Source organism: Leuresthes tenuis, unplaced genomic scaffold, assembly GCF_036924035.1.
Source record: "Leuresthes tenuis unplaced genomic scaffold, fLeuTen1.0.hap1 SCAF_24, whole genome shotgun sequence".
Classification (NCBI taxonomy): domain Eukaryota; kingdom Metazoa; phylum Chordata; class Actinopteri; order Atheriniformes; family Atherinopsidae; genus Leuresthes; species Leuresthes tenuis.
In genome coordinates this window covers 1,122,883-1,135,767 of record NW_027325378.1, presented here as the reverse complement: position 1 = coordinate 1,135,767, position 12,885 = coordinate 1,122,883, and the positions used below count along the sequence as shown (strand labels likewise).

At 49.8% G+C, this 12,885-nt stretch overlaps 2 protein-coding genes across 2 annotated transcripts; one reads left to right on the top strand and one right to left on the bottom strand.

The window, feature by feature from the left end:
• Window positions 1-26: 26 nt before the first annotated feature.
• On the bottom strand, window positions 27-11,370 carry LOC140284996 (synaptonemal complex protein 2-like). Its single transcript, XM_072379055.1, has 7 exons — window positions 11,239-11,370; window positions 10,837-10,956; window positions 9,505-9,618; window positions 9,330-9,434; window positions 410-434; window positions 243-322; window positions 27-143 (listed from the first exon to the last, which is right to left on the bottom strand). Exons 1-7 carry the CDS (start codon window positions 11,239-11,241, stop codon window positions 27-29), a joined length of 564 nt encoding a protein of 187 aa, XP_072235156.1. The 5' UTR covers window positions 11,242-11,370.
• Window positions 3,157-5,676, top strand: LOC140284972 (E3 ubiquitin/ISG15 ligase TRIM25-like). The gene is made up of 2 exons (XM_072379033.1): window positions 3,157-4,269; window positions 5,107-5,676. Exons 1-2 carry the CDS (start codon window positions 3,189-3,191, stop codon window positions 5,673-5,675), a joined length of 1,650 nt encoding a protein of 549 aa, XP_072235134.1. The 5' UTR covers window positions 3,157-3,188; the 3' UTR covers window position 5,676.
• Window positions 11,371-12,885: the final 1,515 nt, after the last annotated feature.

The window sequence follows — 12,885 nt, the reverse complement described above, 5'->3', positions numbered from 1 at the left end:
ACTACAGCATCAGTAAGCACTGCAGTTTAATGGTAGGGTATAACTGTGCAGTACAGTATTTTGATCAGGTTCTGGTCATTCTGGATCAGTCTCCTCTTATCCCGGCTCAGAGACTCCAGGATGCTGTTGAAGGTTCTGATGGCCTAAAACATTAAAGATCACTTTAGAGGCTAATTAAGACCAGGAATGGGAAATAAAAAGCACAACATAGAACTATAGTATTTTATCATTTCCACGGTTACCTCCAGTCTCAGTGGGAAGTGAATGAGAGACTCCAGAGCGAACCGGGCCAGATGAAGAATCACCACAGACAGCTGAGTGGCTGAGAGACAGATGGGGGAGTTTAGGAGAGCAAATGTGCATCAGAATGAATGAAGTGGGACTGAAAACAGCAAAATAAGACACCCACCTGGGAGAGAAGCTTGACCCAGCAGCTGAAAAACAGTCGGTGTTACTAAAGGTTTGTCTGTTCGTGTTTCTAAAGTTCAAAACTACTCTCAGACATTTGATCATTTTTCACTTTGCACAGTGAATTCTTCACTTGAATTTCATCCCTGCTGACAGTTTTCATTACAAAAGTCTGGAAAATTAAAAAAAGCAACCAGACTGACCAGAACTTTGTAGACAAACCCCTTTTTAGTACAATCAGATGTACATACTGCAGTCTTTTAAGCCTTGCAGTTTGAATTTTCACGATTTACACAAGATATAAATATCAGGAAACCAGATCCCTGGCAACATGTTCATGTCTGTGGTCCAAAGGTCCAAAGACCAAGAACATTTCATTTAAAATGATATTCACTTGCTGGAACCCAGTTAGCCTCAGCGTGTTAGCTGCCAGCCTAAACATGCTAATGTCCAGACGAGTGCGTAATGTATTGGGTCACAATTCAGTTCAATTCAGATTTTTTTATGGGGCTGATTCCCAACTAAAATCATCTCAAGACACTTGCAGTCAAATTCAAGCCAATTCTTTAAAAAACACCAATTAGTTGTTCACAAAAATATGCCCAGCTATGAAAACCAACGAATAGCATAAAATCCTCCCATCGATCCAATCCTGAGCTGCAGGAGGCGACTGTGGAGAGAAAAAACTCCCTTTAACAGGAAGAAACCTCCATCAGAACCAGAACCAGGAAGGGTCCATCTGCCTGGACCAGCTGGGGCTGAGAGGACAGGAAAGAGGGGACAACAAGCAGCGTAACACCAGGCCAGAGGGGACAGGAAGAAACCTCCATCAGAACCAGAACCAGGAAGAAACCTCCATCAGAACCAGAACCAGGAAGAAACCTCCATCAGAACCAGAACCAGGAAGGGTCCATCTGCCTGGACCAGCTGGGGCTGAGAGGACAGGAAAGAGGGGACAACAAGCAGCGTAACACCAGGCCAGAGGGGACAGGAAGAAACCTCCATCAGAACCAGAACCAGGAAGAAACCTCCATCAGAACCAGAACCAGGAAGAAACCTCCATCAGAACCAGAACCAGGAAGAAACCTCCATCAGAACAAGAACCAGGAAGAAACCTCCATCAGAACAAGAACCAGGAAGAAACCTCCATCAGAACCAGAACCAGGAAGAAACCTCCATCAGAACAAGAACCAGGAAGAAACCTCCATCAGAACCAGAACCAGGAAGAAACCTCCATCAGAACAAGAACCAGGAAGAAACCTCCATCAGAACCAGAACCAGGAAGAAACCTCCATCAGAACAAGAACCAGGAAGAAACCTCCATCAGAACCAGAACCAGGAAGAAACCTCCATCAGAACCAGAACCAGGAAGGGTCCATCTGCCTGGACCAGCTGGGGCTGAGAGGACAGGAAAGAGGGGACAACAAGCAGCGTAACACCAGGCCAGAAGGGACAACAAGCAGCGTAACACCAGGCCAGAGGGGACAACAAGCAGCGTAACACCAGGCCAGAGGGGACAACAAGCAGCGTAACACCAGGCCAGAGGGGACAACAAGCAGCGTAACACCAGGCCAGAGGGGACAACAAGCAGCGTAACACCAGGCCAGAGGGGACAACAAGCAGCGTAACACCAGGCCAGAGGGGACAACAAGCAGCGTAACACCAGGCCAGAGGGGACAACAAGCAGCGTAACACCAGGCCAGAGGGGACAACAAGCAGCGTAACACCAGGCCAGAGGGGACAACAAGCAGCGTAACACCAGGCCAGAGGGGACAACAAGCAGCGTAACACCAGGCCAGAGGGGACAACAAGCAGCGTAACACCAGGCCAGAGGGGACAACAAGCAGCGTAACACCAGGCCAGAGGGGACAACAAGCAGCGTAACACCAGGCCAGAGGGGACAACAAGCAGCGTAACACCAGGCCAGAGACACCTGCTGAAGTTAAAAAAGACCGTTGTGCATCTCTGTTCCATAACCAGCTCATCACAGATGGAGAGGGACGCAGCTTCATCTCGCTCTGCGTTCTCCATCTTTCTGATGCCTGAGTTTGTTGTTGTTGGCGGTGAAGACGCCAACAGGAAGTGGCTCTATTAGCGACAGCTGAAATGGGGACAGCGCCACCTATGGTACCGGGGTATGACCTGCTTTGTGCCAGTGATTCCATTCATTCACCGCCATATATCCAAGGATAATTACCCTCAGATAAGGACCCAACTGTAGCTTCAGTTCATCTCAGCATGTGGACCCTCTGATCACTTTAGACATTTACTTGAAACCTTTTCCTGTTTCCGCCTGATGTTTTCGTGAGGATGATGTGACTCACAGTCAAACTGTTATCATCATCCAGCAATGAAGTTAGACCTGATCTCTCCTTCCTTGTACAGCGTTTATGTTAAAGAGGGTGAGAGAGCAGATAACCTACATGTGGGCGAGTTGGGAGGAATAACCAGGAACTGATTTAGCAGAAGATGCAGCTCAGGACTTGATTTTCTGCTCAGAATAATCCTGAAAACACACGTTGGTCTTTATTGATGCAATATTTAACAGAGGTATTGAATAAACTGTGTAAATCTGAGTCTTTGTTCAGGGGGCAGACTCCTCTCTGTGGAATGCAGTTTTACCTGATAACTCCTCCCTCTGCTGTAGACGCATCCATTTCTGTCCATATTTCCTGCTGCCGTCTCTCAGAAAACACCAGCTCCGTTCACAGCAGCTGAATCTCAACTAATCTGCATCAAGTCATCTAATCAAAGCTCAGATCTGCTGTCACCAGGTGAAAATGGCTCAACGAGGACTTCAGCTGGATAAAGAGAAGTTGAGCTGTTCAATCTGTCGGGATCTACTGAGGGATCCGGTGACTATTCCCTGTGGACACAGCTACTGCACGAGCTGCATTAAAACCCACTGGAATCAAGAGGATCCAAAGAGCATCTACAGCTGTCCTCAGTGCAGAGAGACCTTTATTCCGAGGCCGGTCCTGGGGAAAAACACCATGTTATCAGAACTGGTGGAGGAGATGAAGGAAATGCAAGTCCAAGCTGCTTCTCAGCCCCAATGCCATGCTGGAGCTGGAGATGTGGAATGTGATTTCTGCATTGGGAGGAAGCTGATAGCCACCAAGTCCTGTCTGCAGTGTTTGGCCTCTTACTGTGAGAGCCACCTCAAGCCTCACTACGACTCCCCGACCTTTCAGAAACACAAGTTAGTGGCAGCCTCAGCAAAGATCCAGGAGAACATCTGTTCTCGTCACAGCAAAGTGAAGGAGATTTTCTGTCGCAGCGACCAGGAGTCCATCTGCTATCTCTGCTCTGTGGATGAACACAAAGGCCACGACACAGTGTCAGCTGCAGCAGAGAGGGCCGAGAGGCAGAGAGAGCTCGGCCCAGCCCGGCTGAACATCCAACAGAGAATCCAGGACAGGGAGAAAGAGGAGAAGCTACTCCAGCAGGAGGTGGAGGCCACCAATAGCTCTGCCGATAATGCAGTGAGGGACAGCCAGACCATGTTCTCCCAGGTGCTCAGAATCATGGAGAAAAGAAGCTCCGATGTGCAGCGGCAGATAAGATCCCAGCAGGAAACTGAACTGCGCCAGACCAAAGAGCTTCAGGAGAAGCTGAAGCAGGAGATCGTCGAGCTGAGGAGGACAGATGCTGAACTGGAGCAGCTCTCACATTCAGAGAATCACTGTGAGTTTCTACTCCGGTTCCCCTCGCTGTTGCCACTCAGTCCTTCCACAAATTCAGCCAGCATCGACATCCGTCCTCCTAAAGACTTTAAAGAGCTGACTGTGGCGGTGTCAGCGGTAACACGGAAACTACAGGACATCCTGAGGCGGGAATGGATCCCACTGACTGATGCCGATGCTTTACGGACGCCAGCAGAACCCGAGACCTCACCGTCACCACGAGCATTGCTGTCAGCATCAAAGATTTTACCACCACCGACTTCCCTGACCCCAGACGAGTCCAAAGGTGTACCATCACCACCAGTTTACCTGACCCCAGACAAGTCCAAAGGTGTACCATCACCACCAGTTTACCTGACCCCAGACGAGTCCAAAGGTGTACCATCACCACCAATTTACCTGACCCCAGACAAGTCCAAAGGTGTACCATCACCACCAATTTACCTGACCCCAGACGAGTCCAAAGGTGTACCATCACCACCAATTTACCCGACCCCAGACGAGTCCAAAGGTGTACCATCACCACCAATTTACCTGACCCCAGACGAGTCCAAAGGTGTACCATCACCACCAATTTACCTGACCCCAGACAAGTCCAAAGGTGTACCATCACCACCAATTTACCTGACCCCAGACAAGTCCAAAGGTGTACCATCACCACCAATTTACCTGACCCCAGACGAGTCCAAAGGTGTACCATCACCACCAATTTACCTGACCCCAGACAAGTCCAAAGGTGTACCATCACCACCAATTTACCTGACCCCAGACAAGTCCAAAGGTGTACCATCACCACCAATTTACCTGACCCCAGACAAGTCCAAAGGTGTACCATCACCACCAATTTACCTGACCCCAGACAAGTCCAAAGGTGTACCATCACCACCAATTTACCTGACCCCAGACAAGTCCAAAGGTGTACCATCACCACCAATTTACCTGACCCCAGACAAGTCCAAAGGTGTACCATCACCACCAATTTACCCGACCCCAGACGGGTCCAAAGGTGTACCATCACCACCAGCTTGCCTGACGCCTGAAGAATGCACCAACAGGGCTGATTTCTTACAATATTCTTGTAAAATCACCCTGGATCCCAACACAGTGAACAAATCCCTGGCATTATCTGGACAGAACACGAGAGTAACTCGGGGGAAGAAGAAACTGTTTGAGTTTAATCATCCAGAGAGATTTGTTGACCGATTTCAGGTTCTGAGCAAAGAGAGTCTGACCGGACGCTGCTATTGGGAGGTGGAGTGGAACGGGATCGTTTCAGTCGCAGTCGCATACAAGAACATCAGCAGAACCGGAACTATTAGTGGATTTGGAGACAACAACAAGTCCTGGGCTCTATATTGCCACAATAACAAATTCATACACAACAGTGTCAGCACTGTCCTCTCAGGTCCTCATTCCTCCAGAGTCGGGGTGTTCCTGGACCACAGGGAAGGTACTCTGTCCTTTTACAGCGTCTCTGGAACCATGAACCTGCTCCACAGAGTCCAGACCACCTTCACCCAGCCTCTACATGCTGGAATATGTGTTGGTTCAGGATCTGCAGAGTTACTGCAGCTACTGTAAACTGGAGAGGAGTCACAGTCCAGGAGGAGTCACAGTCCAGGAGGAGAGAGAGAGGAGTCACAGTCCAGGAGGAGTCACAGTCCAGGAGGAGAGAGAGAGGAGTCACAGTCCAGGAGGAGTCACAGTCCAGGAGGAGAGAGAGAGGAGTCACAGTCCAGGAGGAGAGAAGGAGTCACAGTCCAGGAGGAGAGAAGGAGTCACAGTCCAGGAGGAGTCACAGTCCAGGAGGAGAGAGAGGAGTCACAGTCCAGGAGGAGAGAGAGAGGAGTCACAGTCCAGGAGGAGTCACAGTCCAGGAGGAGAGAAGGAGTCACAGTCCAGGAGGAGTCACAGTCCAGGAGGAGAGAGGGAGTCACAGTCCAGGAGGAGTCACAGTCCAGGAGGAGAGAGAGAGAGGAGTCACAGTCCAGGAGGAGAGAAGGAGTCACAGTCCAGGAGGAGAGAGAGAGGAGTCACAGTCCAGGAGGAGTCACAGTCCAGGAGGAGAGAGAGAGGAGTCACAGTCCAGGAGGAGAGAGAGAGGAGTCACAGTCCAGGAGGAGAGAGAGAGGAGTCACAGTCCAGGAGGAGAGAGAGAGGAGTCACAGTCCAGGAGGAGAGAGAGAGGAGTCACAGTCCAGGAGGAGAGAAGGAGTCACAGTCCAGGAGGAGAGAAGGAATCACAGTCCAGGAGGAGAGAGAGAGGAGTCACAGTCCAGGAGGAGAGAAGGAGTCACAGTCCAGGAGGAGAGAAGGAGTCGTCACAGTCCAGGAGGAGTCACAGTCCAGGAGGAGAGAGAGAGGAGTCACAGTCCAGGAGGAGAGAAGGAGTCACAGTCCAGGAGGAGAGAAGGAGTCACAGTCCAGGAGGAGAGAAGGAGTCACAGTCCAGGAGGAGAGAAGGAGTCACAGTCCAGGAGGAGAGAGAGAGGAGTCATAGTCCAGGAGGAGAGAGAGAGGAGTCATAGTCCAGGAGGAGTCACAGTCCAGGAGGAGAGAAGGAGTCACAGTCCAGGAGGAGAGAGAGAGGAGTCACAGTCCAGGAGGAGAGAGAGGAGTCACAGTCCAGGAGGAGAGAGAGAGGAGTCACAGTCCAGGAGGAGAGAAGGAGTCACAGTCCAGGAGGAGTCAGTCCCGGAGGAGAGAGAGAGGAGTCACAGTCCAGGAGGAGAGAGAGAGGAGTCACAGTCCAGGAGGAGAGAGAGGAGTCACAGTCCAGGAGGAGAGAGAGGAGTCACAGTCCAGGAGGAGAGAAGGAGTCACAGTCCAGGAGGAGTCAGTCCAGGAGGAGAGAGAGAGGAGTCACAGTCCAGGAGGAGAGAGAGAGGAGTCACAGTCCAGGAGGAGAGAAGGAGTCACAGTCCAGGAGGAGTCACAGTCCAGGAGGAGTCACAGTCCAGGAGGAGAGAGAGAGGAGTCACAGTCCAGGAGGAGAGAGAGAGGAGTCACAGTCCAGGAGGAGAGAAGGAGTCACAGTCCAGGAGGAGTCACAGTCCAGGAGGAGTCACAGTCCAGGAGGAGTCACAGTCCAGGAGGAGAGAGGAGAGGACATTCCTGCCTCCAGCTGATCCAAGTAGTGCATAAAGATGTTGAATCGGTATGTAAACAGATTTAAAGGACTGCAGTTTAAATGATTACAATAATGATTATTTTACACATATAACCAAATATATACAGATGTGGTATGATTGTTAACAGATGTTCTACGGATGACAGCAACTACTTCTGCTAAAAATAAGAATGACGATCCTTTGTGTAATTGTTAAAGTTGAATCCTGTGAATTTGAGTGATTGTTGCTGATTAATGAAAGTTGTTCCAGTGAAGAGGTTCTGGTGGAAAACATGTCCGTAAAATGACTTTTTAACCCAGAGAGGTGTCAGAATTCATTAGAAATCACTTATTAATCAGATTTATGTGGGGAAGCAGTTCATGTGAGCAGAATATTCAGATCAGATTGATTAGGGGGGAAATAATCACAACTGATTTTGCTTCCGTTTTTAATCTTTTTCTAAATAATGTTTTTATTTACATTTAAAGTCACAGAGTTCCAGTTTTCCTTAAGTTTCTCTAACTGATTAAAGTCTAATGTTCTGTTGGACCGAGTCCGGCCCAGAAGTGTTGGAGAAAGCTCCCCTCAGGTGGTGCTTCCTGTGCTTTTCTGTCACAAACACATGTCAGTGTTGTTGTGGTCAGTTCTTCACCTGCAGCTTTAGTAATATTCACCTGCAGCTTTAGTAATATTAATTATTAAGTAATATTCACAATGTTGAATCTAAAAGTACAAACAGAGTTTTCACAGTGAAGCTCCTCCTTCCTGACTGAGCTGCTCCACATTCACAGCTCAGTCAGAGCTCTGAAACCAACCAGATGCTCCGAAACATCCCAAAAACGACCTGAAAACAGCGAAGTGACGGTGGAACGATCTGTGGAAGCGTTCACTTCTCCACATCTGTACAACTCAGTCATTCATCCCTTTCAGCTCACATCTCTGCTTCTTTTGGCTCCAGGCTGACTTCCTTTTATATGATTTCATTCTGAGTTCGGCCTTTATTTGGTTTATCGTCTTTAACTCCTGGGTTATGTTTTATTCACATTATTGTTGGTTATTACTGAGTTTCAGTCTGAGTTAGTGTTGTTTTTTAATGTTATTCTTAGTTATTTCCTTTGCTTTAAATGAGCTCTGAATAAACTTGACCTGGAACACATCTGTGAGTCTCGCCATCATAACTGTGACATGTTTCAATAAAGGATGTATCATAAAAGGTGAACTCCTCTGGGTTAGGGCACTCTGTTAAACCCCGTCTGGATAAGGTTACACCCCTCCATCAGTTTTCTATTCCCACTTCTTTAATTTCCCACTTATTCAGCCGGCTGAAGCCGATCTAAGCCCCCATCAGGTGCAGCCTGGACGGGTCACAGTCCCCCACAGGTCCGCTTCACATGGTATCCTCCATGGTTCTGTGTGAGGAAACTTTCCCAGAAACCACCACGTGAAAGTTGAACTGTGGTGAGTTCAGGAGCACATTCAGAGGCTCAGAAAGGAGAGACACTGTGACACTGCTTTGCAGAACATACACCAGACCATTCATGGGAGAATAAGCGACCTCTAGTGGTCACGAGAACAACTGCACGTGAAGAATCAACACGGTGTCCGTAAGATGGCAGCGTCCTGTGAAAACCTGACCGTAGTTTATTTTAAACTCAAAGCCACCGGGGGAAACTTTCTTTGTGTAACCGGTACCTAGGAGAGGAATCCTGCCCCTCCCCTTTCCTCCTTCAGAAGACTTCCTGCTTTGTTAAAGCAATGCTAGAGAAGTTTGTGAACCTTTAAAGGTGTCCGTTTTTCAAACATCTTCTGAGGTCTTATTGAGATCTATGGGACAGACTGACGGTACCTGCTCTGACCCAAATGAGTCCGTATACCTTAACTGGATCCTGATCTTATTGAGATCTATGGGACAGACTGACGGTACCTGCTCTGACCCAAATGAGTCCGTATACCTTAACTGGATCCTGATCTTATTGAGATCTATGGGACAGACTGACGGTACCTGCTCTGACCCAAATGAGTCCGTATACCTTAACTGGATCCTGATTGGCTGGAGCAGTGAGCTCACCTGTGAGAAGGACATGACTGAAACAGCTCAGACTTCAGTTCCCAGAATGCAGCTCACCAGGAAGTAGTCAAAGAACTCCTCGGTGAGGCTCAGCAGTGGGGCGGAGCCTCTCTGGAGGTCAGAGGTCAGCAGGTCATGAACAGCTTCAAACCACAACAGCAGCTGGACAATAAACAACGACTGTCAGACCAATCAATACAACGATCGATTACTCTGATCGGAGACTGATCACCTTAGCCGTCAGTCCATGGCTGATGAGCACCTGCAGGTCATCTCCGTTCTCCGACAGAATCCCCAACGCCTTCAGCACCGTCAGAACCCTGCTGGAACCAGAACCACACAGGTCCTGAAACAAAGAACAAGCAGCTTCCATAAAACAGACGTTTCCCTCCCAGAGCATATGGGTCCAGAACGGGTCAGAACATCTGCCCAGCAGCTGCTAACGGACCCAGAGCATATGGGTCCTGAACGGGTCAGAACATCTGCCCAGCAGCTGCTAACGGACCCAGAGCATATGGGTCCTGAACGGGTCAGAACATCTGCCCAGCAGCTGCTAACGGACCCAGAGCATATGGGTCCTGAACGGGTCAGAACATCTGCCCAGCAGCTGCTAACGGACCCAGAGCATATGGGTCCTGAACGGGTCAGAACATCTGCCCAGCAGCTGCTAACGGACCCAGAGCATATGGGTCCAGTACGGGTCAGAACATCTGCCCAGCAGCTGCTAACGGACCCAGAGCATATGGGCAGTCCTGAACGGGTCAGAACATCTGCCCAGCAGCTGCTAACGGACCCAGAGCATATGGGTCCTGAACGGGTCAGAACATCTGCCCAGCAGCTGCTAACGGACCCAGAGCATATGGGTCCTGAACGGGTCAGAACATCTGCCCAGCAGCTGCTAACGGACCCAGAGCATATGGGCAGTCCTGAACGGGTCAGAACATCTGCCCAGCAGCTGCTAACGGACCCAGAGCATATGGGCAGTCCTGAACGGGTCAGAACATCTGCCCAGCAGCTGCTAACGGACCCAGAGCATATGGGCAGTCCTGAACGGGTCAGAACATCTGCCCAGCCGGTCTTTGGAGGACTGGGTTGAACAAATGTTTCTGGTTTTTTTTGCTTCACATTGAACAGTTTCATCATCTATAAAAAGCAGAGCGAAGGGTTCAATAAACGGAACCAGAACCAGGACCAGGACCAGGACCAGGACCAGGACCAAGACCAGGACCGGGACCGGGACCGGGACCAGGACCAGGACCAGGACCAGGACCTCCGGGTCGTCTTTAAAACAGAAAAGGTCGTTTTAATGGACCTCCATTTCATCCAGAATTCTGAGTTCTGATCCAAGGTTCTGATTCTCGTTTCACAGAGTTCTGATGAAAACATTTAAAGATGAAGGTTCAGTTATTGATCAGTCACTCATCAATCTGCTTTTATGATGGCAAAGATCAGTAACTGCAGAGTTTGGGTGACCAGAACCGGTCCTGGAGTCAGAACCAGCCGCCCCCCTACCGGCAGCACCGCTCTGTTCCCACCTGTGGCAGGTGTGGCCCCGCCCCCTTACCTTGGTAACCAGCTGGTCCAGCCTGCTGAGGGTGGTGCTGCTCAGTCCTTCGTAGTGGAGCAGAGACACCAGGCGAGAGGAATCTCCACGGAGCAGACATTCATCCACCTGAAGCTCAAACTGACACAGGAACCAGAACCGGATTAAACCTCAGATTAAAGGCCTCCGGAACATTCTGCGGGGTTTCATTTATTCTGCTTTTCTGTGATCATCCACAGAAACCTTCCAAAATGATCCTCATCATCAGTGACGCTTCACACCACGGACAGCAGGGGGCGCTGTCCGGCAGCCCAACACCAACTGGAACTGAGCAGCTTCACTTTCAGCCGTCAAACGGAACCGTTCAGAGTCTGGTGCATGTTGGTCTGACCCAATAACAAACGTTTCAAACTGGTTACTTACCATCACGCGCGTCTTTCCTGGCAGCCTCCCTGTGTGTGCCGAGAGCGCGCACAGCTGCCACTGATTAATTAATCAGCGTCGAGTCCGCGCAGCAGAGAAAAAGTAGTTCCAGCCGGGCGGAGGAAAATCCTCTTAATTTGGAGTGAACTGGAAAAAACGCCCAAATACGACATGAATAAATCATGAAGCTGACTGTTTCCTTATGAACCAGAACCAGAACCAGAACTATTCAGCTCCAGTCGAGCATGAGCTGGTATTTTCCTGCCGGACAGGGACGGCCTCGGCCTGAAAACATCTGCCGGCAGAGGTACCACAGGTGGCCCAGATCAGGTCCAACTGTGTCTGAGATGAGTTCATCCAGCGGCCCGTTTGGAGCAGAACCCACTCTCCATCCTGGGTCACTTTAAACCAGGTGCTGGGAGGATGGTTCTGTGAAACAAATGACCCGGTTAGGGGCAGAGAAGGGTCAGCACTCCGGTCCAGAACAGCACCAGAACACGTGGATGATGCCAGAGTTCTGTGGAGTTCTGGTTCTGAAAAACCTGCTGGGACAACACAAAGATGGACCAACCAGAACCGGGTCCTGCATCAGAGTCACATGACATGTGAGGCCTTCAGCCGGTCTGAACTGCTGATCCAGAACACACGCACGTGCACACACACGCACACGCGCACGTGCACACAGAGCCAAGCAGGTCGGAGAGATTGTCCTCTAATTGATGACTAATGAGTTTGTTTATTTTGGGAGAAATATTGAAGTGTTTATAGAACACACACATGCATACACGCGCGCACACACGCGCGCGCACGCGCGTGCACACTTTAATTTGGATGTGAACAGGTGTGTTTCTGTGAATCAGCAGCTTCCAGTTTAAGCTCATTGGCTCCCTGTTAAATTCAGAATATAATCTAAGATTCTTCTCCTCACATATAAAGCTCTTAATGACCGAGCTCCATCACATCTTAAAGATCTCACAGTTGGATATTTCCCCAACAGAGCACTTTGCTCTCAGGCTGCAGGTTTCCTTGTTGTTCCCAGAGTTTCTAAAAGCAGAATGGGAGGCAGAGCCTTCAGTTATCAGGCCCCTAAAAGCAGAATGGGAGGCAGAGCCTTCAGTTATCAGGCCCCTAAAAGCAGACTGGGAGGCAGAGCCTTCAGTTATCAGGCCCCTAAAAGCAGAATGGGAGGCAGAGCCTTCAGTTATCAGGCCCCTAAAAGCAGAATGGGAGGCAGAGCCTTCAGTTATCAGGCCCCTAAAAGCAGAATGGGAGGCAGAGCCTTCAGTTATCAGGCCCCTAAAAGCAGAATGGGAGGCAGAGCCTTCAGTTATCAGGCCCCTAAAAGCAGAATGGGAGGTAGAGCCTTCAGTTATCAGGCCCCTAAAAGCAGAATGGGAGGCAGAGCCTTCAGTTATCAGGCCCCTAAAAGCAGAATGGGAGGCAGAGCCTTCAGTTATCAGGCCCCTAAAAGCAGAATGGGAGGCAGAGCCTTCAGTTATCAGGCCCCTAAAAGCAGAACGGGAGGCAGAGCCTTCAGTTATCAGGCCCCTAAAAGCAGAATGGGAGGCAGAGCCTTCAGTTATCAGGCCCCTAAAAGCAGAATGGGAGGCAGAGCCTTCAGTTATCAGGCCCCTAAAAGCAGAATGG

Coding starts and splice junctions, on each gene's coding strand:
- LOC140284972 (XM_072379033.1), top strand. CDS start 3,189: ATGGCTCAACGAGGACTTCAGCTGGATAAAGAGAAGTTGAGCTGTTCA. Junction 4,270..5,106: donor GATCCCACTGACTGATGCCG/ATGCTTTACGGA, acceptor CCAAAGGTGTAC/CATCACCACCAGCTTGCCTG.
- LOC140284996 (XM_072379055.1), bottom strand. Junction 9,435..9,504: donor GCCATGGACTGACGGCTAAG/GTGATCAGTCTC, acceptor TTTATTGTCCAG/CTGCTGTTGTGGTTTGAAGC. Junction 144..242: donor ACTTCCCACTGAGACTGGAG/GTAACCGTGGAA, acceptor TTAATGTTTTAG/GCCATCAGAACCTTCAACAG.